Raw genomic sequence first — 27,991 nt, 5'->3', positions numbered from 1 at the left:
GCTGTGAATGGCTTCCTCTGCTCCGCTCAGCAGGCACGTAGCACATGTTGGTGTCTGAGCGGAGCCGAGCCGAGCCCGAACCAAGGCGGGTGGTGTGTGGGTGTGTGTGTGCATGGGGGGAGTGGTTCTTCAGCTCACACAGGAGGAGATAAATCGACTCATTTAAAAAAAACCTCGAAGTCTGCTGCTGCTGCAACAATTAGGATGCGTTTTCACATCATGTAAGCAAGTCGAACCGGACCGGACCTGACGGGACTTTACGCTTCAACAACTCAAACTGGGAGGAAGAAAAATTACCGAGGTGGGAGAGAGAAATGGAGCGATGCAACGGGTTCTCGTCGGACAGAACCGTCCTGTGCCTGTTTGACGTGGACGGAACTCTGACAGCTCCGAGAGCGGTAAGAGTTACTGTTGTTATTGTTGTTTCTTCATCATGACAAGCCTCCTCCTCCTCCTCCTCCTCCTCTGCAGCTCTCCTCCTGCCTCCTCCTCAGAGAGAGAGAGAGCACACCGTGTCCTGTTCTCATCATGTGCTCATTCATATTTTCTGCTCTTTGCTCCCCCCCTTCCAGGAACACCCTGGTGTTTTCTTTACACACAAACCTGCTTTGGCTTGTCCTGAAAGTGTCCCCTGAATCATCCTTTCCTGTCAAACTGTCCCTGCATCGGAGTTAAATGACATGTCCTTACAGTAGCCTCTGAGAAATATGATTCATGGGAGGAAATGCATCATTTTCAGTCCTATTGTTTTTAGTATAATGCAAAAACAGTTGTGTTTTGATTACAACACACTCCCATCCAGTCAGCTCCCTTGTTTGGTGTCTTCCCTGTTTCATACTTTAATTTTCTTCAGAGTTTGTGTGTGTTTTCTCCCTGCCGCCTGCAGAAGATCGAGCCTCATCTGGACGAGTTCTTCCAGACCCTGAGGAGGAAGGTGAAGATCGGCATCGTGGGAGGCTCCGACTACCCCAAGATTGCAGAGCAGCTCGGCGAGGGAGATGATGGTGAGGAAGGCGGGCGGCGGTGCCTCCCTGTCAGCGAAATACCTCGCGAACCGAACCGCTGGATGACTTCCAGTGGAGCCTTTCAGAAAAGTCATCACTGGGGGAGCCAGCCCGAGTCAAAGTGGCTGCCGCAGCCAACTAATGTTTAAAAAGCACAAAAATGGCTGCGACACAGCCAGTTTTACAGATGTTCAGGTAAAATTTGGTGTGGTAGTAGCTGAGACTGATCACAAACATATATTCCAAGCACAGATTGTGCAAGATCTTTGCCAATAACCTTTTGGAGTTTAAACTCTTTGTCTGTTAGCAAAATATCTCGTGAACCACTGGACGTCTTTTGATGAAACTTTCAGGAAATAATCATTAGATGTACATCTACAACCGATTAACTTTTGGAGCAAACCTATTTCAAGATGGCTGCCACAGTAAACTGACTTTACAAAACATACAAATGGCTATAATCCAGTGAATTTTACAGATATTGTGATAACTCTGGTGTGTTTTTTTAGCTGCGAGTCATTCACAACACGTACTCCAAGTTCTATTCATCTCTGCTTAAAACTTTAGCACTAACAGTTGGAGTCAGCCGTGTTCGTCTGTTAGCAAAATATCTCCTGAACCACTGAACAGATTTTAATGAGACGTTCAGGAACTAATCATTGGACGTTCATCTACAACTGATTAACTTTAGCAATCAATTCAATTCAAGATGGCTACCACAGCTAATTGATATTCACCAACATAGAAATGGCTGTAACTCTGTCGGTTTTACAGATTTTGAGCTCAAATTTGATGTGGTAGTAGCTGAGAGTCCTTCACAACACTCCGTGGAGGACATCTCGCGATATCACATGAGGTTATTTTCAAGGTTTGACCCAAACGGTTACAACTCTGTTATTTCTCAGCATAAGATGATCTTAGTCTAAAACTCTGGCATGAAGGGTGGTGGGTGATGTGCATTCAGTCAAGGAGCTCAAAGCCATTAATTTAACATCAATTTAAAATGTTATTAAAATAATACAGCAGTTGGTCTAAAATAAAAGGTTTCCTGCAGAGCGCTACAGTCACAGCTGTCTCAGGATGACTGTTTCATTTCCTTTGAGTCTCCTCATGTGTGCAGTCACACTTTTTTTTTTCTTCTTTTTCCGTCTGCGCCATTACTGACTTCTGATTTTACATGCTTCACTTTTTACACACTCGTGACTGCTGGGTTTGTTGCCACAACACACACCGAGCGTCCCGCAGCTCATAAACCTCCCCGCTCAGTAAATAACACTCGGCTATCTTTAAATACCGCGTCAGACAGTAAATACAGCTGGAATGTGAGGGCTGTGGTTTTATCTATGCGCCAAGTTCACTCTGGGTTAATGTTTTCTTTCTTGATACAAAAAAAAAAGGAAACAGCTGATGTGGTCGTGTAATAAAAGCACCGAGACGTCAGTGGAAAGGTAAACGTTTCTTACACACATTTTGGACCTTTTGCCTCTTTCAGTCCTAAAACATGTATTTTTAATAGCTGTCAGAGCAGCCATCTTAACACTCTTTTGCCATATAGTCATATTAAGGTGGTTTGATCAGGTCTTTACTGGAAGGTCTGTGATTTTACCTCAGAGTTTATATATTGTTCAGTGTTAATAATTCCTTCAGTCGAATACAAAGGAATACTAGTTCTGAATGTTTCACTTTGCCTTTCGTTTTGACTCAGTGGGTGCCACAACCAACCATCGAGTGGTTTCTGCAGCAGATTTGTGTCTGTGCTGCTTCTGAGTCGGATGAATGTGTTTGTTGCTGCTGCTGTTGGGTTTGTCCCATACGTCTGATTTATTTTCTTTGGAGCGTTGGAATAGGTCGGGGTTGGTCTTTGTCACCGATTCTGTTAATAACTTTTATAGAATGAACTTGTAGCTGCGACCAAGGCTCAGACGGAGGGGGGAGCCTTAGATTGCATTGCTGCTTTTTTGCGGATGACGTGGTCCTCATCGAGCTTGGATTCCAGCAGACCCTGGGATGGAGATCAGCACCTTCACGGCAGCTCCGTGTAGGGAATGAGCCATTGCCCCGAGAAGAACGGAGCAGAAGATTAAAAGGTGGACCGGAACGGCGTCTGCACTGATACAGACACTGTACTTGATCTGTTAAGCGAAGAACGAGATGAGCATAAAAAGCGAACCTACCAGTCGATCTACCAGCTCCTCTGAATCAAAAGGCGCCAGTCGAGGCGGTTTAGGCATCTAGTACGGATGCCTTCTGGGCACCTTTCCAGGGAGGTGTTTCAGACATGTCTCACTGGGAGGAGACTTTGGCGCAGACCCAGAACTCCCTGGAGAGAATATATGTCTCATCAGGCCCAGGAACACCTGGGATGAGCTGGAGAGAAGATGGAAGGAGGTCTGAGGATCTCTGCTGAATCTGCTGCAGCACGGGTCACAAGGATGGATGTTCTATGGAAGATGAAATCTCTACATTTGTTGCAAATTTGATCCGTCTATCTCTGATTTGTCACTGGATAAGAGTTTTGTTTTTGTACTATTACCCAATTTCTCCGGACTTTTGGCCTCATAGCTTACTTGTAAAATGTTACTTGAAAAAAATAAATAAATAAATAGAAGTTCTCTGTTTCAGCACTGTCCTTTTTTTCCATTAAATGCAGTTTTTAGATAATTTTCAGGTCATCATATTCTGCAATAATCTGCAAATACAAGGCCACCTGACGTCTAAAAAAAATTAAAATCATTTGATAAACCTTTATTGAATAAATCAACTAAAAATATATTTTCACATCCTTTTTTTCCATTACATTTGTTACCAATTAGAAGACATTTTATTGTAATTTCAACAGTGTCATTTTCTACATATGTCATACAAATGTCATTTTCTACATAGTTTTATTCAGATAGATTGTTAAAGTGATAATCAAAGATTAAAGCGAGTAAAACGATTAGACGGATAAAAACTTGTTGCATAAAGACAGCAGGTGTTAGTTTTGTGAAAGAGTGGCTCTAAATGGAGTTTTACAGGTTTTAGAGAAGCAGATGAAAACTTTAATCTTCTTCTTGTTTGTCTTTTCTTTTTCCAGTAATTCACAAGTTTGATTATGTGTTTGCTGAGAACGGAACGGTTCAGTACAAAGATGGGAAACTCCTCTCAAAACATGTAAGTTAGTGTAAGTTTATGACTTCACTGCACAGAAATCCCACGTGATGAAAGCTGGTAACGCAGGGAATCATGTTGGAAGATGCACTTTCCATTGTTAGGTGCTGTGCTCTCTCTGTTACTACTTGGAAGGACTGGGGTTGTTAAGCAATTTGGAACCACTTTTATTAATTTTAAACTATATTTTGAAAAAAATAAACTATTTTTTTGTTCATGTTCTAAAAAGATTTTGCTTTAATCTTCATTGCAGGCGATACAAAACCAAATCGGGGAGGAGCTGCTGCAGGACCTGATCAACTTCTGTCTCAGCTACATGGGGCTCATCAAGCTGCCAAAGAAAAGGTGAGAAAATACGTCAGCTGTTTGAGTAGCCTGAGTTTGGAGAAACCAAATTTAATTCTGACCAGGTTGACGAGCTAATGGCAAACCTGAATGTTATGCAAATACAGTGAAAATTAGGGGTAGCCAATCCTGGTCCTCGAGGCCCAATATCCTGCACGTTTCACTTGTTTCTCTGCTCCAACACACCTGATTGGAATGAGTGGATGATTATCAGGCTTCTGCAGAACATGAAGAGGTGATTTAACCACTGAATCAGCTTGAATAAAGATGTGCTCTGTGAGTGATGTCACAGCTGGTAAGGTACAAACTCTTGATAACTATTAGACAGAACATCACTTCAAAAAATGACTAGACTATCCCTTTAACTGGTCGAAATCTTTTCACATTCCTAACTTCAAAAAAGATCAGATTTTTTTCTTTAAAACCCCCAGGTAGTGGCATATACACACAGACACACCTTGACATTCGACCTGCCTTCAAGGTTCAAAGGATGTTTTTTTCTCCTCAGCACCAATCTGTCAGAGCAGAAGACTGTCCTCGAGTACTTTCAGGGCAGGAATGAAGCTAAAACTCTGCTTGACACAATAATAGATCTTATGTCAGGACAAAAAAAATCCAGGTTTTGGCCTAATTAGGTCCCTTTAGAATGTGTAATGGTTAACCGGCCACATTCTCAATCCTGCAGGGGGACTTTTATTGAGTTCAGGAACGGAACGATTAATGTTTCCCCCATCGGTCGGAGCTGCACGCCAGAGGAACGAATCGAATTTTCTGAGTTAGATAAGGTAAGCTACCCTACATCAGTGCTTTGTTATTCATTCATGGGTTAAATGGACAAATATATATTTGTTCCTGTTCCTGAAAGTGTCAGGATGACAAAACATTAAAAAAAAAATTAACAAATGTGAGCAGCCTTTTTTTTCTTTCTTTTAGAGAAGGATGCAGTCGAATAGCAGATAAGCTGGAACAAAGCTTGATATCTGTGTGGTTTAACAATGCCAATACTGTGTGGTACGAGCAGCTAACACCGCCTCTTGTTTTTTCTGTTTTTCTGTTTGGAGACGTCGGCAAAGAAAGGCCAAACAATGCCGAGCTGTCCAAACAGTTTAACCAGTTTCTACTGATGCACAGCAGAGACAAGTGGTGCAAAGGAAGTTTTAAATCAGCTGAGGAGGAGCTTAACCATTTGATTACTTTTTGTTTGTGGAGCGAACTGAAGCCACACTACCATTAACGTTGTGCCACTGTGTCAAATTCAGATAAAAATGTAATGAATGTGCAGTGCAGTGCATTCCACGCAGTCACTCGTTAATAAAACCTTTTACACCACCATCATATTTTGCAACACAGAGCTGTTTATATGGAACTCTATTTGCAAGCACTAAGTGCAGCAGCAGCTAGCTGTTGCACTTCCAGCAGGAATATCAGAATATTTCAGCCAACTTGACTCTGTAATGCAAATCAAGAGGGCTTAGTGCGATTAAACCTTTGAGACTGGAGCTGTTTTAAGAAGGCAACAATACTGATCATTTTAACTGATGTAGTTTCTTCATTATATTACAAAAAAACAACAACATTGGGACAAGAGGAAAAAAGTGTATACTCAAGGATTATCTGCCAACTATATTGAGATAATTGGCAACAGGTCTGTAAATCAGCTGTGTAATGAGGAAGAGAGGCTGAGTCCCTCCGGCTGCTCTGTATTAAAACCAGACAGTTTTCTGGTGGAAACCAGAGTGTAACAATTTTTAAAATAACTCTGTAGTGATTTCAGTTCGACACCACACCCATATAGGCAAGTTAATCTTGCACCACCTCTTTAAAACAAACAAACATTTAAACAATGCAAGGTGAACTCTGGTGAAGTTGAACTGTCACGAATCGTCGTGTTTTGGATTTTTCAAGTGACCCTCTTGCTTGTTTTCTGTACTCAGCTCAAAAAGTACGACAAAGGTGGCTCCAAACTGTTGAGAAACTGAAGTCATAAATCCACCATGAACAATAAAAAAAAAGTTTTACTTTCAAACCTTGTGGTTGATCTCAGTTCCTAAACACTTAGTGTTCATTCTGTGGCAATTTAAATTTCACTCTGCATCCAAACGTTCTGAAAAGACTGCATGAAATGAAAATGTGTGCAACTTATTAGAGAAAAAGTCACACAGTACGGTTTGATGGAAACCTTTTTTGTTGTTGAGTATAATGGTATAAATCTCATCAGAGCGTCTTGTTTTACAGAGAGAAAAAATCAGGGAGAAATTTGTTGCGGCTCTGAAAAAGGAATTTGCCGGAAAGGGTCTTCGCTTCACTAAAGGTGAGAGGCTAAACACTCGAAAATCTGAGACCTCATCTGTCCACACAATCTAAGAAAAACCCTGAAGTACCCATGCCTCACCACTAGGTGGCGAGAATGTCCAAATTATCGATATGTCAAAATACGAAGAAAGAACGTTCTTGGCCTGGATAAAGATTCCCAAAAAACAATTGTAGGATATTTATTTTCTTTGGTGTTTAGTTTTATCTCAGTTATTAACCAGTTTAACTCACAATCAAAGTTTAATGTTGACAGGATCAGGATAACGCGAGACGGACAACAAAAAAATCTGTAAAAACGACTCCATTGTTATCGTGGTTTCTAGGGCACAAAGCAATAGTAGGCATGTGCAAAGATAGGCTACTGCATCATCGTGTCTCAAAATCTGCTTTCATCCAGTCTACAAATTGTTTTTAAAGCTCTAAATAGAAAAGAATAATAAAAAAACTTCAGGGCTAAATGAGTCACGAGTTTTGTTACCATCCCTATTAGACTTCGTAACACCTGAGTCAGCTCCTGCTGTTATTTGTTAATGTATTTGATTAGTCAATATCTTTTAGACCCGGTTTACACAGGAACACGTTTTCCAAAATGATCTTTTTATTTTTCATTTCTAAAACTATCTTTGGTAACACGGCACCGTTACTAAAAATGTCTTCCTCTGCACAGAAACACCACAAACCTCTCAAACCGCTGCAGTATTCCTGCCCGGCCTGTATGCGGCGCTACACCTAAAACAGGAAACAAAAAGCACACGCACCGGGTGTGAACTGTACACAGATGCAGACGCCTAAGGCCGTAGGTTAGATTAGAGGCGGGGCTGTGACATCATCCTTTTGTAAAGGTTGTGTTTGTCCGTCTTAAAAGATTTTCACTCTGGAACGTGTTTTTAAAAAATACCCTTTTGGGGCTCCTAAAATGTTGTTTCCACGTGAGCGCAAAGTCAAAGTGATTTGTGATATTCATTAAACCAGTTCGTGTGTGGACATCCCCTTAGTGCCAGGGTTTGTAGTTTTTATTGCAGTTGACATTTTCAAGCTGTACCTTGTGTTCTACTTTGTAAGTGGGTTATGTGCTTTGTTCTGTTCTGTTTGTGCCTTCAACACAAATGAAGCTGCCAACAGGAAAAAGAACCTATGACCTTTGACCTTGGTTTGCATATAGACAGGACTATTAGGGCACACTGGATTATAAGACGCATTGTCATTGAATGGTCCATTTTCAAACTTTTGTCATATTTAAAGTGCACCGGACTATAAGGCGCACCCTCGTGCACCTCCCAATTTTTGTAACTTCATGCAGACCGTGCACCGCGCTCCGTTCAAAATGGAGGATTTCGGTGCTCTAGCGGAGCTGGTTTACCTGTATCAGCATTTCTATGATCCCTCTGTGAGAGATCACAAAGATAATCAAACGGTTCAAAACTCACAGAAGGATGCTGCACCGACGTAAGCGTGAAGTATAAACGCCTCCACCGCTCGCTCATGTCTGCACGCCGTGTGCGACTCTAACTGAGCCTTAATGCTGCGAGCGCTGCAGCTTTGTAGTTAACCAAAGTCGTACTAAAACATCACGACTTCTTACATATATAAACGCTCCGGATTATAAGGCACACTGTCATTTTTTAAGAAAATCGAAAGCTTTTAGGTGCGCCTTGTAGTCTGGAAAATAAATGAATTGTGTTGGTGTATTTTAGTAGCCTTTGAAACCAGGATCGCTACAAGAATTTCCAGGAGCAGTACCTGGATCGAAAGTCCAGCACTCTGAATATTAACCTGTCAGAACATCTTGTTTGTCTCCTCCTCCTCCGGTTGAAAAACACGATCATTAGTATCTCATTTACAGCTCTGCAGCTTGATGACAAACAAGTTTTTCAGCATTTCGCGCCTGTTTGTCGCTGCTTATCAGTGGTTGAAGGAAAATAGCAGCCCTCATCGGTTAAAGATTACACTCGGACCGTTCCTCCTCGCCCTCGTTGCTCTGTGACAGCACGCCAGCAGGAGGCTGATTGAGCCGCTCTGTGTTTGCTTACGTGCTCTGCAGGTCAGGAGCTGATGATGATGATGAGGACGATGACGTGTGAGGGCTTGACAAACAAAACAGGCTGGGTTTTGTTTTCCTCGAAAGTCGGAGTAGGTGTGGTGTGACAGTTTCCCGATGGGCCGATGGTTGAGGAAAGTGCAGAGCTTGCAGATTTGTTTGTTTGCCGTCGTTTAAGAGTTTATCTAAAGAACGCCGAGTAGATCCCTGATAGGACTGATCTCTGCAGGAGGTGTTACATAAACCTCAGCTGATCTGATCTGCCAGGACAGAATGTAAGAGTGTGTTTATGATGCGACACAATTATCAGATGGTTTCCTTTTGAAGGGTTTTCTTTATAAACAACTTCAGCTGCAGAGAAGTTAAAGGGAACGCCGCAAAAGACAGATCGATCATGTTTTTATATATCTCATGAACCACTGAACAGATTTTAATAAACCTTTCAGAAAGTCTTCATCGGATGTAGATCTACAACTGATTAACTTTTGGAGTCAGTCTCACTCAAGATGGCCGCCACAGCAAAGTGATCTTAGCAAACAAAAAAATGATTGTAACTCACTAATTTATACAGATTTTTAGCTGAACTTTGGAGTGGTTGTAGTTGAGACTGATCCCCAACTCATATTTTGAGCGCAGACTGATTGACAAAGATCTGTGTTTGAAACTTTGCCATTAACTATCAGAGTCGACCCTCTCTGTCTGTTAGCAAAATATCTCATAAAGCAGCAATCAGATTTTAATAAAACTTTCAGAAAGTCTTCATCGGATGTACATCTACAACTGATTAACTTTTAAAGTCATTTGAAATCAAGATGGCTACAAAGCGAATCAAGTTTAGCTCACACAAAAATGGCTTTAACGTGGTGAATTGAACAGATATTGAGCTAGAAATTTGTGCGATAGTCGCTGAGAGTCATTCCTTCAGGGAATGCTAGGCCTTTAATGTTTCTCGTGTGTATTTCACACATTGTGCCATTTTCCTTCTTCCTCTCGGTATCTCTTTGTCACGTTGCATCATTTGCCTTGGATGAATAAAGTTTGAAAGGTTGAACTTTACCACCGTTGTGTTGTTAGAAACCTCTTTGTTTATTTTAACTCAGGAGTGGAAAAACACGCTGCGGGATGTTTGTTTACTAAAGTGACTCAGCTGTTCGTGTCGAAGGGTTGAAGGTGACAGAGGGTCGAAGAGGGTGTGTGAGAGAACGGCCTTCTGATTGGCTGGTTGCTGGAGACGACGGGATGAGAGGAATGTAACAAGGAAAGGAAAACTTAAAGGGAACGCTCGCACTTTACCTTACTTTTCCTCCATGTTTGTTTGTCTCATAATCCACTGAATGGATTTCATTGAATCTTTCTAACAGTATTTATTAGAAGCACAACTACAACTAATTAACTTTTGGATTCAGCCAAATTCAGTCCATTCACCACAGCTTATCAACCTTAACTAGCACAACAACTGAGAGTGAGCTAAAGTTTGGTGTGGTAGTAGCTGAGAGTCATCCCCAACACATGCCACATCAACGTGAGATCCTTGTTTAAAACGCTAACATGCAAGGTAGTAGGCATATGCATTCCTTCGAGGAGTCACTGTTTCGTTAGTAAAGAAATGCTCTGTGTGGCTTTTTCCGGTTAAAGCAACAACAAACATGACGGTCGTGTTGGTATTTGTCTCGTTTCAGGCGGTCTCATCAGTTTTGATGTGTTCCCAGAGGGCTGGGACAAGAGTCTGTGCTTAGACCTGCTGGAGAATGAAGGCCTGGACGCCATCTACTTCTTTGGCAACGAGACCTCAGACGTAAGACACTTTTTTCCTTTTTTGGTTTTTAGGTTTTTGTAAACAGAAAGTGTGACGACATGAACAAGTCCTCTTCATACATGGATACAGAACGTTACTGAAGCACCTGGTCTACGTTAAAGGGAGTCTTCCTCTCATACAAAATACATAATACACCATGTTTGTAGTTGTGGGTGTCGGTTCTATAACTTACTAACATCACCAGGAAATATATTTGTGCAGCTGACCAATCAGAACAGACCTATCCTTACTAGGATAGTAAAAATCAGGACAGCTGATCTACAACACAAATAAAGTATTTTTCATTTACCAAAATAATAACATAATTGCTTGACTTAAGTAAATACGTATAATAATAATAATAATAATAATAATAATAATAATAATAATAATAATAATAATAATAATACAATATATTGTGGGCTACAGTGAGCTGCATCTTCATTTTTCTCTTTAGTAATTATTTAAGTATGCACAGACATGTCCGATTATGTGGATTATTTAAAAAGCTGAACACCTCGGCCTCTTATTCAGTCTACTCCTATCAACTCATCACATGCAGATGTTTGCTGAGATGTTTGTTAGAAGTATAAACATAAAGCAGCTGTTCGCTCTGTTTTTGTACCCAGCAGTAAACTCATACAGCTATAAGTGTTTAACCAGTTCAAACTAAGGTGTGGTTAACTCCTAGTTGAGCCTCAGCTCCAAGTGTTTCTTGAACATCTAGTTTTGTTGTTTGTTACTGATAAGCAGATCAAACCACGTGGAGCTGCAGTCCGTGCACTGTCTGGATTATAATTACAGTGCTTCTCTTCGTAGGGCGGAAACGACTATGAAATATTTAACGACCCGCGGACGATTGGTTTCACCGTCTACTCTCCCCAGGACACGGCCAGACTCTGTCGGGAACTTTTCTTTGACTCTTCACCGCACGACTCCTGATGTTCTGATCCAAACTCTTCACCGATAATCGTGTCTGAACTGAATAACAACCAGAACCCTGAGCCTAAACTATTCACCAACTGTTGAAAGGCACCACTACTGATCCGACCGGACTATTAATGTTATTATAAAATATGATCACACAGCAGTGAGGGCGATTTGACAACATCTGATTGGTAAATTGCACATTTTATGTTTGAAGTACTGTTTGACTGCTGTGCTGTAGCATGAAACCTGGAATTAACAACAAAAAAAGGTGAGAGGAAAGTTAATCCTCCAGATAACTTTGAGTATAAAGCAAGATTTTGCACTAATGTAAGCATGATTTTATTCTGATGTTTGTTGTTGTTGTCGTCGCAGCAGGAGGTGAGAGAAATGAATGAGGTTAAGGCCCCAGTTACACATTTTCTGCTGTGTTTACGCCTCCTGTTTAAGTGCAAACTGCATATCTTTGGGGCGATAACAGATTTTTAAAAACGCCTTCAAAGGTGTAAATCATTAATGATTTTATTTTTGTTGCATTTGTGTGCACTGGAAGTTTTTTCAGTAACAGTGATGCAGAGTTTGTGCTGCACATGTCCACTATCACTCCGTGGCCTAGAAACCACAACAACAACGAGGCTGATTTTATTGTTTTGTTTGTTTGTTTATTTTTACATCTGTCTCACTTCTTCCTGATTACACTTGTTAACCTGCACTCATTTTGGGAGAATCATCATCCATATTCAGAATATTCTTTCTCTGTGTTTTAATATGGTGTTAATGTTGGCGTTGTCGCCACCTAGTGGCACGACATGGGTATTTCAGTGCTTCTGTTTGAGTGTAAAACAAAGAAACAAAGTTTTAATTTTTTTTTAAAGAATTTTCCCAAGGAGTGCAGACAGGGCCCAAATATGTGATTGTGTTTGTCTGCCTGTATGAAGATGTGATGTAAATATAGTGAAGATGAGGACTTTAAGGATTTACAGAAGGAAACTTCGGTGTCTGAACTGGATGTACTTGTACCATCTAATCTCTAAAGTGTCAAATTTGTACTCTTACAAAAGTCCTGAAAAACAAAACTTTATTTCTTTTTTTTTCTGCTTGTTGAGACTTTTAACACGTTCAAGGGAAGATTTTGCAGATTTTCAGGGCTCTGAAAGATTCTTGAGCCACTTCTCTTTCTTTATTATTTTTCTTCAAAAGAGTCAGACATACTTGAAATCTTTTTAAATGGTTTGAACACGATTCTTGGTTTTGCAGGATTTCTGGATGCTAAAAAATATCAATGATGACAGTTTGACAAGCGTCAATCAACATTTTTTACACTATTTCCTGTATTTTGTGTAGGTGCAACAAAAAGAAAAAAACTGACTTTTATGACTCCTTGTATAAATAAATATTTGTATAAATAAACAAGTATAAATAATTATTTTTTTAAAAAGTCTGAAAAGTCAAGTTAAAGAACTAAACTGACAATAAGTGAAAAGTAGCCAAAGTCTAAAGAAAAACTTAAAAGTTTTTCTGAAAGTCTGGATAACTATTGAACCACTGAAATCATACTGACATTAAAATGATGGGTAAAAATAACAAGTCTCTTTGTTAAACTGCGTATTAATGATGTTTTACACTTCAAACGTTTTACACTTTGTAGCTTTTATTTTTTGGGGTCAAAAGCTGAAAACTTTAGGAACCACAGTTTTAAAAGATTATACAAAAGTCTGTCTCCTTTAAGAAAAATATATAAAGAAATAGAGTCAGCTTTAGTAAGTTAGGGTCAGAGCATCGAGCCCCCGCCTTCAGCTGCTGCCCGACCCATACGGCTCCTCCTGCAGGTGGTGGGCCCTCAGGAAGGTGAACCCATGTAGCTCACTCTGGCTGAGCCCGTACCGAACCCCATGGGGAGAGACCCGATCACCAGGCTCCTCCATAACCATAAGGTAGCCGTTCTGGGCTCTCCCTTAGAGATAAGAGTGAGAAGTTCAATTATCTGGAAAGGACTCGTAGAGCCACTGCTCCTCCACATCGAGAGGAGCCAGTTGAGGTGGTTCAGGCATCTGGTAAGGATGCTCCCTAGACTCCTCCTTAGGGAGGTGTTCCAGGCATGTCCAACTGGGAGGAGACCCCGGGGAAGACCCAGGATGCACTGGAGAGACTTTGTCTCACAGCTTGCCTGGGAAAACCTTAGAATCCTCCTGGAAGAGCTGGAAGAGCTGTGGAGAGAGATGTCTGGACCTCCCTGTTCTGCTCCCTCGATCTGACTCTGGAACAAGCAGGTAGATAATAATGGATGGATATAAAGAAAATAAGGAACCGCTCAAGACTTTTCCACAGCACTGCACATCTGAAATTATTCTCCAACCAGTAAATTAAGCTACTGTGACCGGGTCACAATATAAATGTCTAATACAACAATTATGTCATGTAAAATATGTAACAAAAAATAGTCTTTATCATGGCTTGCATGCTGTAAACTTGGCAAATAACTATTGATTTCTGCTTAAAGTCTGTAAAGCAGTAAAAACAAAAATGTATTCAGTTTAATTCATCACAAATATTGTAACAAATCATCAAGTCAAACCAGAAAGGTAAAAACTTTAGTTTATGTATGTTAGTTTGTTGTTTTTCTGTTGCAGTGAATGTTCTGCTCTCCATTTTATGAATTTTAGTTGATAAAATCCTCTTTTCTTCATCATCGTTGTGACTTGATGATACGAACAGCTTTTTGCTCTTTTTTTTTTTTTTTTGGTTAAACCAATGTCTATCTTGTTTTTCCGCATTCAGCCACTAGAGGGCGTTTCCCCTTCAGACCTACAATATATGTTTCCAAAGTTTGCTCACAATTAAAACTTTTCAGGATGTTACCTCATTTATTCACCCTTCATATAAAGCTTAGCATTTTCTCATATTTATAGGCAGTGTTTTATTTATTTACCTGTTTAGTTTTTTTTGGTTTCCTGTAAAAGTTTTTGTTCCAAACCATCCAGAGTGAGTCTATAAGACTGATTAACTATGACAGTAAACAAAACGGGTGATAAAAGAAGGCACCAAACATATTCTGTTTGTTGTTGATTCACAAACATGTGTGAGACAGCTTCTGTAAATCAGATTTTACTACTTTTTATGTCCGATTTTGATTTTTTCACTTAGTTTAGAAGTATTAACTATACTGAACCAACAATATCAATACATAACATAATAGTTAGTAAAATTGATTCTGTGTTGACATGGAAGCCAAGATTTGGAGCAAAGAACCTGGTAAAGTAACATTTACTCACTTTGCTTTAGTTTGGTTTTTAGTCATGGATAAATCATGTTCACAGTTGTAGTTTAGACTTGATGAAAACAGGAAAGTTTAGCACTTTTCTGTATGCAGATCTGAAACAGTTCTACACGATCTCTATAGACCCTGCTTGTACAGTATTTGAATATTTAACTCATACACCAGCATGACATTCATTAGGTTAATGGACCTTCGTTTTCTGTTTCACATGCTGCCCTTCACAATGTTCAGTCTGGTTCTGGAACCACAAACAATGACTAACAAAGCAAATAAAAGACATTTTTTGTCTATCTTAGTTCAAATACTTTATTTGTACATGCCAAAGATGCCTAATTTAGTCACCTTAAATTCTATTCACAAGATGCAGATTTTCATGAACTTGTTTTAAAGCTGTTTTCTTTTGATTTAAGGACATTGGGGGAAGAATGGGGATCGTCCAAGGGCCACTTTTGGCCCTCGGGCCGTATGTTGCCAACATGTTTTAGAACCAGACTAGCTGCTCAGTTTTGAGCTCCTAAAATCTGCTGCATCTACATAAAAGTAAGAAAGATAAGCATAAATGTGCCAAAATTAAACTTATGTGTTGCGTATTACCACGTATGAATATAATGTGTGTATATTGTGTATTATTTCAGCTAGAAATACTGTTTGACACCTTGATCCTTTTCTTGCTGTCTGTAATGTTTAACGACAGTCCAGTTTAAGTAGCAGGTTGGGGATGACGCAATCTGTTTGGACGGATTAAGAAGCAAACTTGTAGCACGATTCTCTCTTCTTCCGTCATCTAAAGAAGCACACTTTCAGTCAAACTCATGAATCATACTTTAATGCTTTTTTTAACTCAGTTTATGTGACAGTGAGGATCAACAGAGTGACTCGCCCTCAGATATTCACACAGAAGCACCTTTTCAGGCAGTGAAACCGACAGATATGATGGGTACAGACTGTGGATTAGTTAGTGGAATAGAAGATGACGTACAGAGCAGTGTTTAATCTGAACATGTACACCCAGTGAGACAGTGACAACAAGCCTTCTTCAGGTCATTTTCTCCCAGTTTTAACTGTGTAGGCTTGTGTATGTGAACTTAAGTGCTGTACTTTTTACTGTACTAAACAAAACGTAAATCCTGTAATACAGACACACATATGAACTAAAACAAAAAAACTAGCAAGATAATAAAATAAATGGTTTGCCTTTTATGCAGAGTATTTGCTGTAGTTTTCTGCTTGAAGTTTTGAAATCCCAGCGGCTGGTTTGACTCTTTTATATAAAGAAGGGAAAGTCTTATGACAGAGCACATTTTTAAAGTTTGCAGTGTTTTCCAGTCCAAACTGCTCTACGTTTCTTTTCATTTTCACAACAAACCCTCCTGCATTTGGCAGATCGTGTTTTGAAAATGATCTGAAACCAAAAGGAGGTCACGAGAGTTTCAGTACTTGTGGTCTCCGCTGTGTTTGTCCTTGCGATCGTGTTGTTTCACGTACGTCCGCTGTGGTCTGAGTTCAGCGTCTGTACTCGTCTTTCCAACGTCTACATTTCACTTAACAACAGCGCGGATTACAATAAGTCATCTGACCAACTTTCAGCCAGCATGTGATCTTAGAAACTTTAAAAAGATAAAAATAAAAAGTACAGAAAACAGTTGAGTTACGACCACTAAAAAGGGAACTAAATTCAGCTGCAGTCTTCAAACCTGTGCTATGATCAAGTGCAAAGTTTAATTTGAATTCTGCCTAATGTATGGTCCCAGATCCAGTTACGTTACAAACAGAAATAAAACAAATGTGATATTTTTATGTCTCCTCCGGAAAGTTTTCAAAAGGGTGAACAGTAATAATCTTGGGGTGGCACACCAAAACCAAAAACAGTAACATAATTTCAGGTGTTTTAATATGTTGTTATCTATCTGAAAAATACTATAATGTGAGAGGAAGTGACTTCTGATATAGGCCCACCTAATTTTTTATTTTTTAGGTTTATTCCTAACCGAGAACAGCACGGTAACTACTCAACTCACTGAAACTGAAGCTTATCCTCTCCTCTTTTGAATTCAGATTTATAATTGAAACTAGCCGTCCCTGAAAGAATGCATATCACCCTCCGCCTCGCGATCTGTTCTTGTTCTCAGCTGCTACCACACCTAAATTTGGCTCAGGACCTGTGAAAGTGACTGAGTTACAGCCATGTTTGTGTTGGCTAAGGTCGCTTAGCTGCGATTAGCTGGATCATGAGGTGTTTTGCTAACAGACAGATTATGCCTGTAAGACTGCCTGGCTAGGGGGGCCGGTGTGGGGGCCAGCAAATTTATAGGAGGTGGGTCATTGCCCCCCTTGGAAACCTCCTTGGTAGCACCCCTGGTCAAATGCAAAGCAGGTTTGAACAGAACTGATCATCTCTGTTGGCGTGTAACAGTCAACTCTAATGACTACTTAATTTGTACCTCTCAGTAACTCTGAGTACTTTACTGTGCAGATTTTTTTAAAAGTCCAAAATAAACTGTTTAAGCAGAGTGAAGACGGTAATGAGTCCCAGAGCAGGTGTGCCACCCTGAGCGCCTCGGAGCTCAGATCCTATGAGCTGATGATCTGTCCGGACCAGGTCTCGTGTTTCGTCCCGGGCTTGAGGTGTATGATCTTCACCTCCACAGCTTGCACCTTAATGTTCTTAGGAGGGACCCGGCACACTTTGTACGTGACCTCGTCTCCCTCGGCTGGGACGTACTCCCCCTCGATGCTGAAACGCAGAAACATGGGAGAAATGAAGTCTGTGTTGTTTCACACTGCCTTGATTTAAAGATACAGAGGAACAAAGATGTTATATTTCTATTAACTTTACACAAGTGTGTGTGTGTGTTCATGCGTCTGTCTGTTATCAAAATATCTCATGAACCACTGGTTGAAATTTAAGGAACCTCTCAGAGAGCAATCATCGTCTGTACATCTACATCTGATTACATGTTGGAGTGAGCCCAATTCAAGATGGCTGCTAACATTTAACCTTATCCAACTAACCTTAAAAAAAACACAAAAATGGCTATAACTCAGTCAGTTTTACAGCTGTTAACCTAAAATTTGGTGTGGTAGTAGCTGAGCCTGATCTCCAACACATATTTTGCCCACTAACAGATCGTACAACATTTTTGTTTAAAATTACACCACTAACTATTTGGATTTAATAGTGTCTGTCTGTTAGCAACGTATCTCATGAACCACCAGATGGATTTTAATCAAACTTTCAAGAAACAATCATTGGATGTGCGCCTACAACTGATAAACCTTTGGGGCCAACTCAATTCAAGATGGCTGCCACAGCCAACTGACTGTAGAAAATACAAAAGTGGCAATAACTGAGTCAGTTTTACAAGTACTGAGCTAGAACTTGATGTGATGGTAGCTAAGAGTCATTCACAGCATATTCAGACTATATTCAGACACTGAATGATTTCACACTTAAGACTATTAAGAAGGTTTGACCAAACAGCTACTTTCTCAACATACAGTAAGATGTTTCTTAGTTGATTAGCTGGCATGAAAGGCAGTGAGCAATGCTTTGTATGCTAATGCATTTGCTAGTGAATTGGCAGATTTGTGGCATTAACAAAAAGGTAGAACAAAAGCAGCACCGTGAAGCTCTTTATCATCCAGTGAGTTGACACTGCAGCTGCGCAGCCTTTTTTTGCTCTGCTCTGTGTAATTTCAGCCAACGAAGCGCATTTGTTTGCCACTTTCACCGCTGCCCGTGCCACTTACTCTGAAATGTGAACAAAGATGTCCTCTCCACCGTGGGAGGGTTGGATGAAACCATGGCCTTGTGATCTGGAGAAGTTCTTACACACGCCTTTAAAAACTGGACCCGAGTGAGCCCGAACCGTCCTGCAGACAAAACGGAGACGAGAAATAACCAGTTTACACAACCCACTTATAATCAAAAACAGGTGGAATTATATGTAGTTTTCTTTTATATAGATACATTTAGTGGGACTGAGGGAGTATAAGTTAGAAAGCAGAGGTCTTGAAAATGAACTTGAGGTCCTCTAAAAAACAACCTGACACTAATCATCACAAAAACACAGAAACTCTGAACTACAGGAAGCACACTGCAGACTCAGCTCCACCTTATACTCACTAGCCTTAACAGTCCTGCACCAAGTTACTTTTTCAAACGTTTGTACCTTTACGCTCAACCAGAACACCGAGGTCTGTAAATCAGTTGCTTTCAGACATTCCCAGATCCAGGCTAAAAAAAAACACAGATCTTAATGATGGACCTTAATCTTTGGAATGGCCTGCCTTTGAAAAATAGAGCTGCTCAAACCATTAGTTGCTAAACATTTGCTGCGGTAGTATCATCCCAACCCGCACTTCAAGACAAGATCTTGCATGAGATCAAACGTAAAGTTATTTTCAAGGTTTGACCAAAACAGCTAAACCTTCATTATTTTTCTACATGAGATCTTAGCCTAAAACATGAGAGGCAGCGGGCGATATGCATTCCTTTCAGAAATGCTAGATCTTCAGTTTTAATTCTGTTTTCTTTGTTTTATTATTTTCATATTTAGTGGTAATTTAGTCACTGTTGGACTTATATTTCAGACCTCGTACAGCTGGCGGGTCAACCCAGCGTCCCTTCATAGGCCCATTCCTGTTTCAGGTTCATTTTCACTGCAGAGGAGCAGAAAAAGCTCAAGAAAGCTGTGTCCATCCGGTGCTCTGTCTTTAATCCTCGTTTGCCGGTGTAATCCAGGAGAGACATTAAAGTCCAGGATGTCCTTGCATTCAGTCAAACAATGCTGAATTATGTACAGAATGTTCTTGAACTACCGTTGTTGGCGAGTCGCTCTCATACTTTTTCTATCCCAGGAGTAGACATCAAGGGAAAAGTACTAACTTGACAGTCGTCAACAAGAGTTGTGCAAAAGAAAAAAAAAATCACATTTTTTAAGTTTTTGGAACTCATTGCTTGTCTAAGACAACTCCTGATCTGCCAACACCACTGCTGAAGGTTAAAACAATAAAAGCTGTATTATTATACGTTAGAGGATCCTGACCTCTGATTTCTTTTTGATAGTCTTATCTAACAGAGAATTACCTGAACACTTTATCTGCAAAGTTATTACAATTTTTCAACAAAAAGCTACAGATTCCTAAAAGAAAAACTATAATTAGCAGGATATAAATAAATCCACTAATTACCAGTTAATGTTGTTTCCCTAAACTTTATTGAATTAAATATTTCGTAAAAACGCTACAATTTGCAGCCATTGCCATTTCTTTTGACAAAGAAAGTGCATTTTGTGAATAATTAAGTGAAGCACAATTATCCCAGAGCTGTACTCTGAGTAGACGACAACATTTCATCTCTCTCTAACGTTTCATACTCACGCCGAGTAGGTTCGGGTCCGTTTGGTCGGCAGCGGGCTCGGCAGGTCCCGTGGAAGTGGGGGCTCCCGCCCTTCCTCCCACAGCCGGCTCCCCTCCCTCGGGAAGGGGAAGGAGAGGGTGAGAGGGGCGCTGGGGGAGCGCAGCGGGGTTCCGGAGGGCGACGTGAGGCTGGGGTCCGCCATGTCAAACGATTAGGAAGATGAAGGGCTGAGGAGGAGGAGGAGGCGGATGCCGCAGCTGCCCCTCAGGTGGCCGATGTTCTGCTGTCTGTCCTCCGCTCCGTCTGTGAGTCCACACTGTGGACACTCAGCCGGTATCCAGGCCAGCGCCGTCAGTTCAAGTCTGTCAAGAAGACTTGCTGCGAGGAGAAAGAGACCACAAAGACAGAACAAAGGCACATCAAGGAGCTGTCGACCTGAAGACAGAGGGATGAGAGGGAGGCGAGAAATCCACAAATAAATAAGAGAATAAAGAAGTAAACATGTCTTTAACCCTATTTTAAGACACAGTCAACTCCTATCAGTCCATGTGCCGCAATTGTTTTCAGCAAGTAAATGTCCGTAAAGCTAAAAGGTGCAACAAATCAGTGTTGATGAACCATAACATTATAACCACTGACAGGTAGAGGAAGTAACTCTGCTCATATGGTTAGAATGCAATGTTTTATTAAAGAAAATGTTCTTCTGGCTTCTACATGTACGCTACTCATTTCAATGTTTTTGCAAACCAAAAACACCCCGACATGCCAACGAAATCCTCAGTTTGGCAGCACTTTTTACAGCAGTGAAACAAAAACTACCTAAAGTGACAGTTCAGATCATTTGAAGTGGGGTTCTGTGGAAAAGCTACAATCACTTATTATCTTACCTGCTGTAGATAGCTCTTTGAACAGCCTCGGTTTGGAGCAACAGAGTTTAATCCCGATTCGATTGACGAGTTAATGGCGAGTCCAGGATGCAGGACATTTTACTTTGAAAAAAAATGACCTCTTGCGTACATGCCTCCTTCCTGCACTTGGCTCAGTTGCAGTTATGTTTCATGTACAGCAAACCTGCAAGCTAACCTTAGCAAAAGTGAATAAAAACAGGAACTTATTTTCCCCCAAAAGTCTGTGGGAAAGTTGTCTTTTATGAACCTGATCCAAAAGGTTGGGAGTGCCGTTTTAGACCATTGTCGGTTATACATTACATTGTTATTCTGGGAGAAATATTAGGATATTTTTGCTGGAAGTGACCCAAGGGTTTATAAGATTGTGTTTTCATGTACCACAATGTTTTTTTTTCTGGATTGGAGTTGTTTTAAGACAACATATTGGTTTTAAGACCCGCTCGGACTAGCTGTTCACTCATCAGCCAGGTCAGAATTAGACTCTGTTTCTCTAAATATAAGTAATTGAAAATTATCTGCAACAGATAAGATAATAATTGTTCGTAACCTTTCCACAGAACCTGACTTCAAATAGGTCTGACTTATTGCTTTACGGTAGTGGTCTTCAATCCTGGTCCTAGAGAGCCACTATCCTGCATGTTTTACTTGTTTCTCTGCTCCAACACACCTGATTTCGATCAATGGGTGATTAACAGGCTTCTGCAGAACATGAAGAGGTGATTTAACCACTGAATCAGGTGTATTGAAGCAGGGAAACAGGTAAAACATGCAGGATAGTGGCCCTCAAGGACCAGGATTGGAGACCCCTGCTTTACAGTAAACAAACACAACAAGGAATCTGAAGCAATTGACCTGCCGCCAAAGTCAACAAACACCAATCTGATGGGCTTCTGTGGGAAGCAACACAGATCCACCAAAGCCCCCACACCACAGTCCACTGGGTGAAAACGCTCCACAGCTGAAGGCCGTGTTACCAGCTGCTCTGGATCCTACTACCTCCGGGCTTCCTCTAACAATAGGTCAGAATGATTTCACAGATCAGTATGTTTTCATTAGGCCTGTTTTCAAACCGTCTATGCTCCGGGTGAGATAGGCAGACCATTACATCACTGGAGTTATTTACAGACATTTTAGACGGGTGGAAAGAAAGAAAAACAAGCAGCTCCTGAGAAAAGAACTTGCTGACTTGTGTGTAACCTGGGTTTGAGGCGTGGAAGGTGGTGTAAATGTATGCCTGTTCACAGTTCATATATTAGATATATAGATCTATTTGTTTTAATTTATCCTCACCCTTTCAAGCTCCACCTTTTTGCCTAACAGGCTACATCTAATGCCCTAAAACTCCAGGAACTTCTCATCTGTCTTATTGACCTACATTCACACCCTTCAGTGTGTTATTTTGTTTACAAGACACGGAGACTGTAATGCGCATTAAAGTCCTACTGCGACTGGATCAGGTCCATCCATCACATGCTGCTTGGTTTCAGTTCCTGTGTGCGAACCGAGCCCCTCCCAGCCCCGGTGTTGTTGTTTGTCTCCTTCAGGCAGGAAGTGACTGATCTCTGGTCAGTTTAACCGACGGGATTCAGACCGTGAACGCACCATCATTACCAGCTTTGGAGGATAAACGACATCTTCTATAATAAGAGGGTGTGTTTGTGTCTTTTTAACTGTGGGAGTGTGTTTGTGTGTGTGGGGTGATGCAGGTGGACGGCGTGACGTCACAGCCGCTGCAGAGTGGCGCGTTGGTGACGTCAGCGACCTGCTCCCGTTTCAGCAGAAAGAGCGTGACGATAAAACCCGCAGAGATTACAAAGCTCGTCGTGATTTGGATCATCTGGGATCTAACACGTCCAGAAATCAGTCTGTAGACATAAAATAGGCGTGGCTTGTATATCTAGTTTAATGTGTCTCTAATAGTCCGAGGCAGGGACAGTCCTCAATGTCCCATCTGTATGAAAAGACATGATTAATGGTAATATAATCTGTGCTGAGTGATAAAAAAAAATAAATAAAAATCCTCATTGTGTTTAGGTTTATTCTTCCAAAAAGCTACTGGGTAAAATTAGCTTCCTTTACTTTCTTTCTTTGTGTTTATTTCCGCAATTAGGAGGGAGGAAAGAACCACTATAATCACAATAGTTTCTCTTTAGAAAAAAAATAAAATGTGTGAAAAGCTGAAAAATAAAAAACCTCTCAGCGCGACGAGACAACAGAAACTGGGACAAAGGCAGAGGTGAGAGGTCGGTCGGTTGTTTTAAAAATAAAAATAAAAGCAAAACAACAAATCAGCTGCTGCTGCACATAAATAAACCCTTCATATTCTCAGGCAGGCACACACACCATTGTCCCGATCTTAAGAGGAAAAACAAAGCGACGCGCACACACACACACACACACACCCTGCATCAACATGCACATATCTAGTAACATTACTTACAGCTGTGGTGGGCGCAGAGGACGGTCACTTTGTGCCAGGGTATATGTGTAAGAGTGTGTGTGTGTGTGTGTGTGTGTGTGTGTGAGAGAGTGTGTGTGTCGGGTTATATAAGGCGCAGCTGTAGAAATAAAGTGGAGTAAATCCGCGCAGGAAGCCTGAGGACGGGCTGACGCTGCCGAGTCTGCGCAGCTGCCGGAGATTCCGATGGCGTGATGTGACTGCGTGAAAGTCACTCCGCTCACCCCTTCACATGAGTCTGAGGACAGAGAGGGCTCTGTGGGGGAGGATGGGGGAGGATGGCTCAGGGGGGGTCGGTTTTACACAGATATGCTGAAAACTGTCCGTCTGGGGAAGCGACACCTGGAGGATCATCTCTGCTGGGGGCGCTGTGGACAACAAGCATGTTGGGGGTTTATTTGTTTTGGTAAACAACAGCTGATTGTTTCCCTCTTTTGGATTTTTTTTCACACATTTTTTTGCGATCTATGTCTGCCTAAGCCTTACTTTATGTTGTTTTAGCCAATCATATATATGAAAGTTCAGTGCTGTGAATTTTGGTTTCTGTAGCTTTTATGCTTTTCAAAAAATTGAACTCCATTTACAAATATTTCCCCCACAGAAATACGCTGAGAGCTGTTCAGTTCCTTCAAACACATTGTTCTCTTCGTGACTTGCTTCAGCATTGCTCTGTTTTGTTTTACAGTGGCCTACAGAATGACACATGAAGGATGCAAACTCCAAAACATACAAACACACACACATTTTTTTTTTATTATTGCAATGATCCTACTGATGTTTTTATGATGTAAAGCACTTTGAATGCCTTGCTGCTGAAATGTGCTACAAAAATACATTTTTACAAATACAAAATGCAACAGAATATTGCTGCAATCACAGAACAAAGACAGAAGCAAAAATTAAGAGTTATTTTTCTCAATATCTTCCATGTCTTGAGCCCAGGTGATGAAAACTTAATGTTGAATTGTTTCATCAGGTGGGTGTGTCTTATTAGTCCAGTCTAATGGAATAATTCCACATTAACTCTTAGTCAGAAGATTGTTTTTAGTGTTTTTAGTACTTGCAGCATTTTTCTTTTGCATTTGTCTTGTTGGTTGTATGTTTTTGCTTCTGTCTATTTTCTGTTGCATTAGTTTTATGTGTCTATTTTGGAGTTTACATCATTCATGTGTTTGCTCTGCATTTAGCCGTTTGCACCTGTCGGCCACTGTAGTTTTTGTCTTCTTATGCTACTTTCAGTTTTAGCTACTGTTCTGCCACTTTCATCTTTCAGCTACCTTATTGCTTCTTTTGGCTTTTAGCTGGTATTCTGCCTCTTATCAGTCCTTCAGCAATCGCTCTGTATTTTCTGTAAAAATGCAGTTTCTCTGGTTGTGCTTCAGCTCTCCTCAGGCCAACATGTTGCTGTGAAAGCTTTTTTCCCAGTGGCCACTAACTGCCACATTAATTATAATCACATTGCTGCCAATTTTCCTCATTTATTTACTTGTCACTCTGTGGCTATTTGCAAGCACAGCCTACATAGTGGCTGCAGCTGCAGCTTGCTGTAGCACTTCCTGTGCAGCTTGGGGTCAGTTCTTGCAGGAATTTCACGTTTCTGCCAGAATAACCAGGTAATGCGAAAGTGACGGCAGTGTAAAAACAGCGTTTGTAGGAACTGCAGTAACATTTTAAAACTTGTAGATGTTTTAAGGCGGCAGAATCTACTTTGTAAATCCACTGGAACCGTGCTAACATGTTAAAAATGGCTGCCCAGGCAAACCCACTTTGTCTTCAACATGTCACAGCATTTAATGCTTTTCTACAGGCTCTACATTATTTATCTGCCTAAATAGTTGAAACATTTACATATCTGTAAATAAGCCTACAAATCATTGCCCTATTAATGAAGCAAGGGCTCATGGGAGTTTTAAATTAATACTTTTCTAATTTTAAATATCACCTAGCTGTGCTGCGATGCTAATGCTAGTTGTACATAAACAGGAAGTCGAAGTTCGGCTTATGTTGTTGTTTTTATTCATTTATATTTTAGAACAGTGCTATCACTTACAATGTTTTTATTAGCATCCGGTCTTAAAATAGCACAATGTTTTTATCTGCTGTGGAGTTGCAACCACCTTCGTTCGCCACAAGGGGTGCTGCAGCACCGGCAGCACATATTTGTTCACAGCAGCCTGTAATTTGGCTAGACCATCAACATACCATTAAGTTTCCAGATGAAACCTTTCTTTTTAACTTCACAATAAACAAGTGAGGGTGAGTCTTTCACAACCCAACAGCATCTGATAAAAAAAGAAAAGAAATCTGTAATTTACTGACTGTCGTTTTTCCATCAAACTGTAGGGTTTAAAAGCCTGGTGGCTCATCTCTTCTCATTTGCTTGCTGTAATAACAGGAAATAAATTAATACACACTCTCCGATGAAACAACATTTTACTGCAACTTGAGGAAAAAAAAACAACCCAACTATCATCCAAACACAGGCTGATAAATAAACTTTATGCTGACAAGAATCTTGGGTAAAGCAACAAATCTTACAAATACAGCACGTCTCCTAAATAGAAGACTATTGTTGTAATGTTGCTGTTATTTAAATACTCTTACTTGACAAATGATGCAGTTTTTAACTGTTTTGAAGAAAAAAAAACCCAAAGACAGTAAGCCATGGGACTGAAATAACAATGTTGCCATAAATGAAATAATTATTGACCTAATTACTTTCTGGAAACTCTCATCTTACACTTATCAAAACAACATCATTGTCTGGTTATTAAACAATATAAAAGTAAATTATGCTTCCAAGCTGGTGTATTTTGGGTTCATGTTTCAGTCACAGTCAGTCTCTTCTACATCTGACCGTAACTTGGATCAAACTGCAGCTCAACTTCCTGTCAGGACTTCAACCTCAGTCCTCTGCAGACTGTCCCTCATGTCTCAACTCCAGAGGTCCATCGGTTTACAGACGCAACAAAACAATCTCTTCCTCCTCTGTTTTGCTAACTGTTCCACCACGACAGCAGCCCCAGTCCCGGCTCACAGATGGTCCCCTGAAACAAACAAAAATAAAGCCAAGTCAGGATCAGGCCGATTTCTGCAACAAGCTGAAAGCTTTACATGAAACTGTACCAAAAAGTTGGGAGAGTGTGTAAAATGTAAATAATAACTGAACGCAAATCTCATAAATCCATATTTTACTCACAACAGAGAACATATCAAACGTTTAAGCTAAGAAATTGCATACATTTTAGAAAAAATAGGGTAATTTTGAATTTGGTGGAGCAAAGCGTCTATAAAAAGTTGGGACAGAGTCACCAAAACATTAAAAATAAAAATGCATTTGGATGATCCTTACAATCAGAGTGTATGGCGCCTCCTTTTTAACCCCGCTCTCCTCTGCCTGCGGTGCCGCCGACTGCCCCGGTTGTGCCGGTGCGTCAGAAGCGGGGGCGGTCGGGCCCGTCGGCGACGTGTCCATGAAGACCTCATCTGCCACCCGAAAGCGGATCTCCTCGCCTTGGTCCATGTAGAGGTCGTGTGCCCCCTCGTCCGTCTCGTACTCCCAGACCCACACTTGCTCTGCCTCGTCACTGCGGCTGCAGCTAAGGAAGGCTCGCCTTCAACCACCTTCGACTCCAGATCCAAAACATAATCCAAAGACAAACCCACTGTGCTTTATCTGTAAGGTCAGGATACAACTTTGCAGGCTGCTGAAGAGACTCCGGAGGGATGAGGATGTCGTCAAAGAAGCCCATCGTCACTGTGAAGCAGAGTTGTTGTCAAACTTCCAAATAGCTGCATGAATCAGGCATACAGTGTTTTTAACAATTATTATTCCCCGCTGCTATGAAAGGCAAAGAATTATATAACTACTTGTATGTGTTTCTCTGCCTGTTAGCAAAATGTATCATAACTACTGGATGAATTTTAATGAAACTCAGAAAATAATCATTGGATTTACATCTACAGCGAAGTGATCTCAGCAAACACAAAAGTGGATATAACTCAGTCAGTTTGACAAATACTGAGCTAAACATAGCTGTGGTAGTAGCTGAGAGACATCCTCAACACATACTGGTAATAAATCATAAAAGATCCATCCAAAAATGTTACTTCATGCATCGTATATTTTAATTTAAGACTGCTAAACAAGGCATTTGTGGTCATTTCACCTTGAGAAATTTAAAGACAGTATTATGATAAAGGATAAATACAGGTGCTGGTCATAAAATTAGAATATTATGAAAAAGTAGATTGATTTCAGTAATTCCGTTTAAAAAGTGAAACTTGTATATTATATTCATACATTACATACAAACTCATATATTTCAAATGTTTATTTCGTTTAATTTTGATGATTACAAATGACAACAAATGAAAATCTCAAATTCATCATATCAGAAAATTAGAATCTTGT

General features: G+C 40.6%; 3 protein-coding genes across 3 annotated transcripts in view; 1 reads left to right on the top strand and 2 right to left on the bottom strand.

Moving 5' to 3' along the window:
• Nucleotides 1–11: 11 nt before the first annotated feature.
• On the top strand, nucleotides 12–15,954 carry LOC108236210 (phosphomannomutase 1). The gene is made up of 8 exons (XM_017416715.3): nucleotides 12–398; nucleotides 887–1,004; nucleotides 4,081–4,157; nucleotides 4,408–4,499; nucleotides 5,185–5,284; nucleotides 6,735–6,810; nucleotides 10,530–10,645; nucleotides 11,465–15,954. Exons 1-8 carry the CDS (start codon nucleotides 315–317, stop codon nucleotides 11,585–11,587), a joined length of 786 nt encoding a protein of 261 aa, XP_017272204.1. The 5' UTR covers nucleotides 12–314; the 3' UTR covers nucleotides 11,588–15,954.
• Nucleotides 15,660–23,826, bottom strand: csdc2b (cold shock domain containing C2, RNA binding b). Its single transcript, XM_017416716.3, has 4 exons — nucleotides 23,560–23,826; nucleotides 20,232–20,589; nucleotides 18,600–18,722; nucleotides 15,660–17,583 (listed from the first exon to the last, which is right to left on the bottom strand). The coding sequence occupies exons 2-4, from the start codon at nucleotides 20,411–20,413 to the stop codon at nucleotides 17,421–17,423; spliced, it is 468 nt and encodes a 155-aa protein (XP_017272205.1). The 5' UTR covers nucleotides 20,414–20,589; nucleotides 23,560–23,826; the 3' UTR covers nucleotides 15,660–17,420.
• Nucleotides 23,827–25,570: 1,744 nt separating this feature from the next.
• The window catches only part of polr3h (polymerase (RNA) III (DNA directed) polypeptide H), a 5,446-nt gene continuing 3,025 nt past the window's right edge, over nucleotides 25,571–27,991 (bottom strand). Inside the window, exons 4-6 of the mRNA XM_017416550.3 lie at nucleotides 27,271–27,334; nucleotides 26,930–27,164; nucleotides 25,571–26,624 (exon numbers count right to left, since the gene is read on the bottom strand). Of these exons, the coding sequence (XP_017272039.1) occupies nucleotides 26,574–26,624; nucleotides 26,930–27,164; nucleotides 27,271–27,334 (350 nt within the window). The 3' untranslated portion in view covers nucleotides 25,571–26,573. The remainder of the gene's footprint in view (nucleotides 26,625–26,929; nucleotides 27,165–27,270; nucleotides 27,335–27,991) is intronic.

Source organism: Kryptolebias marmoratus, linkage group LG12, assembly GCF_001649575.2.
Source record: "Kryptolebias marmoratus isolate JLee-2015 linkage group LG12, ASM164957v2, whole genome shotgun sequence".
Classification (NCBI taxonomy): Eukaryota; Metazoa; Chordata; class Actinopteri; order Cyprinodontiformes; family Rivulidae; genus Kryptolebias; species Kryptolebias marmoratus.
Note: the sequence above shows the minus strand (reverse complement) of the source record. Positions and strands in the feature narration are given on the sequence as shown.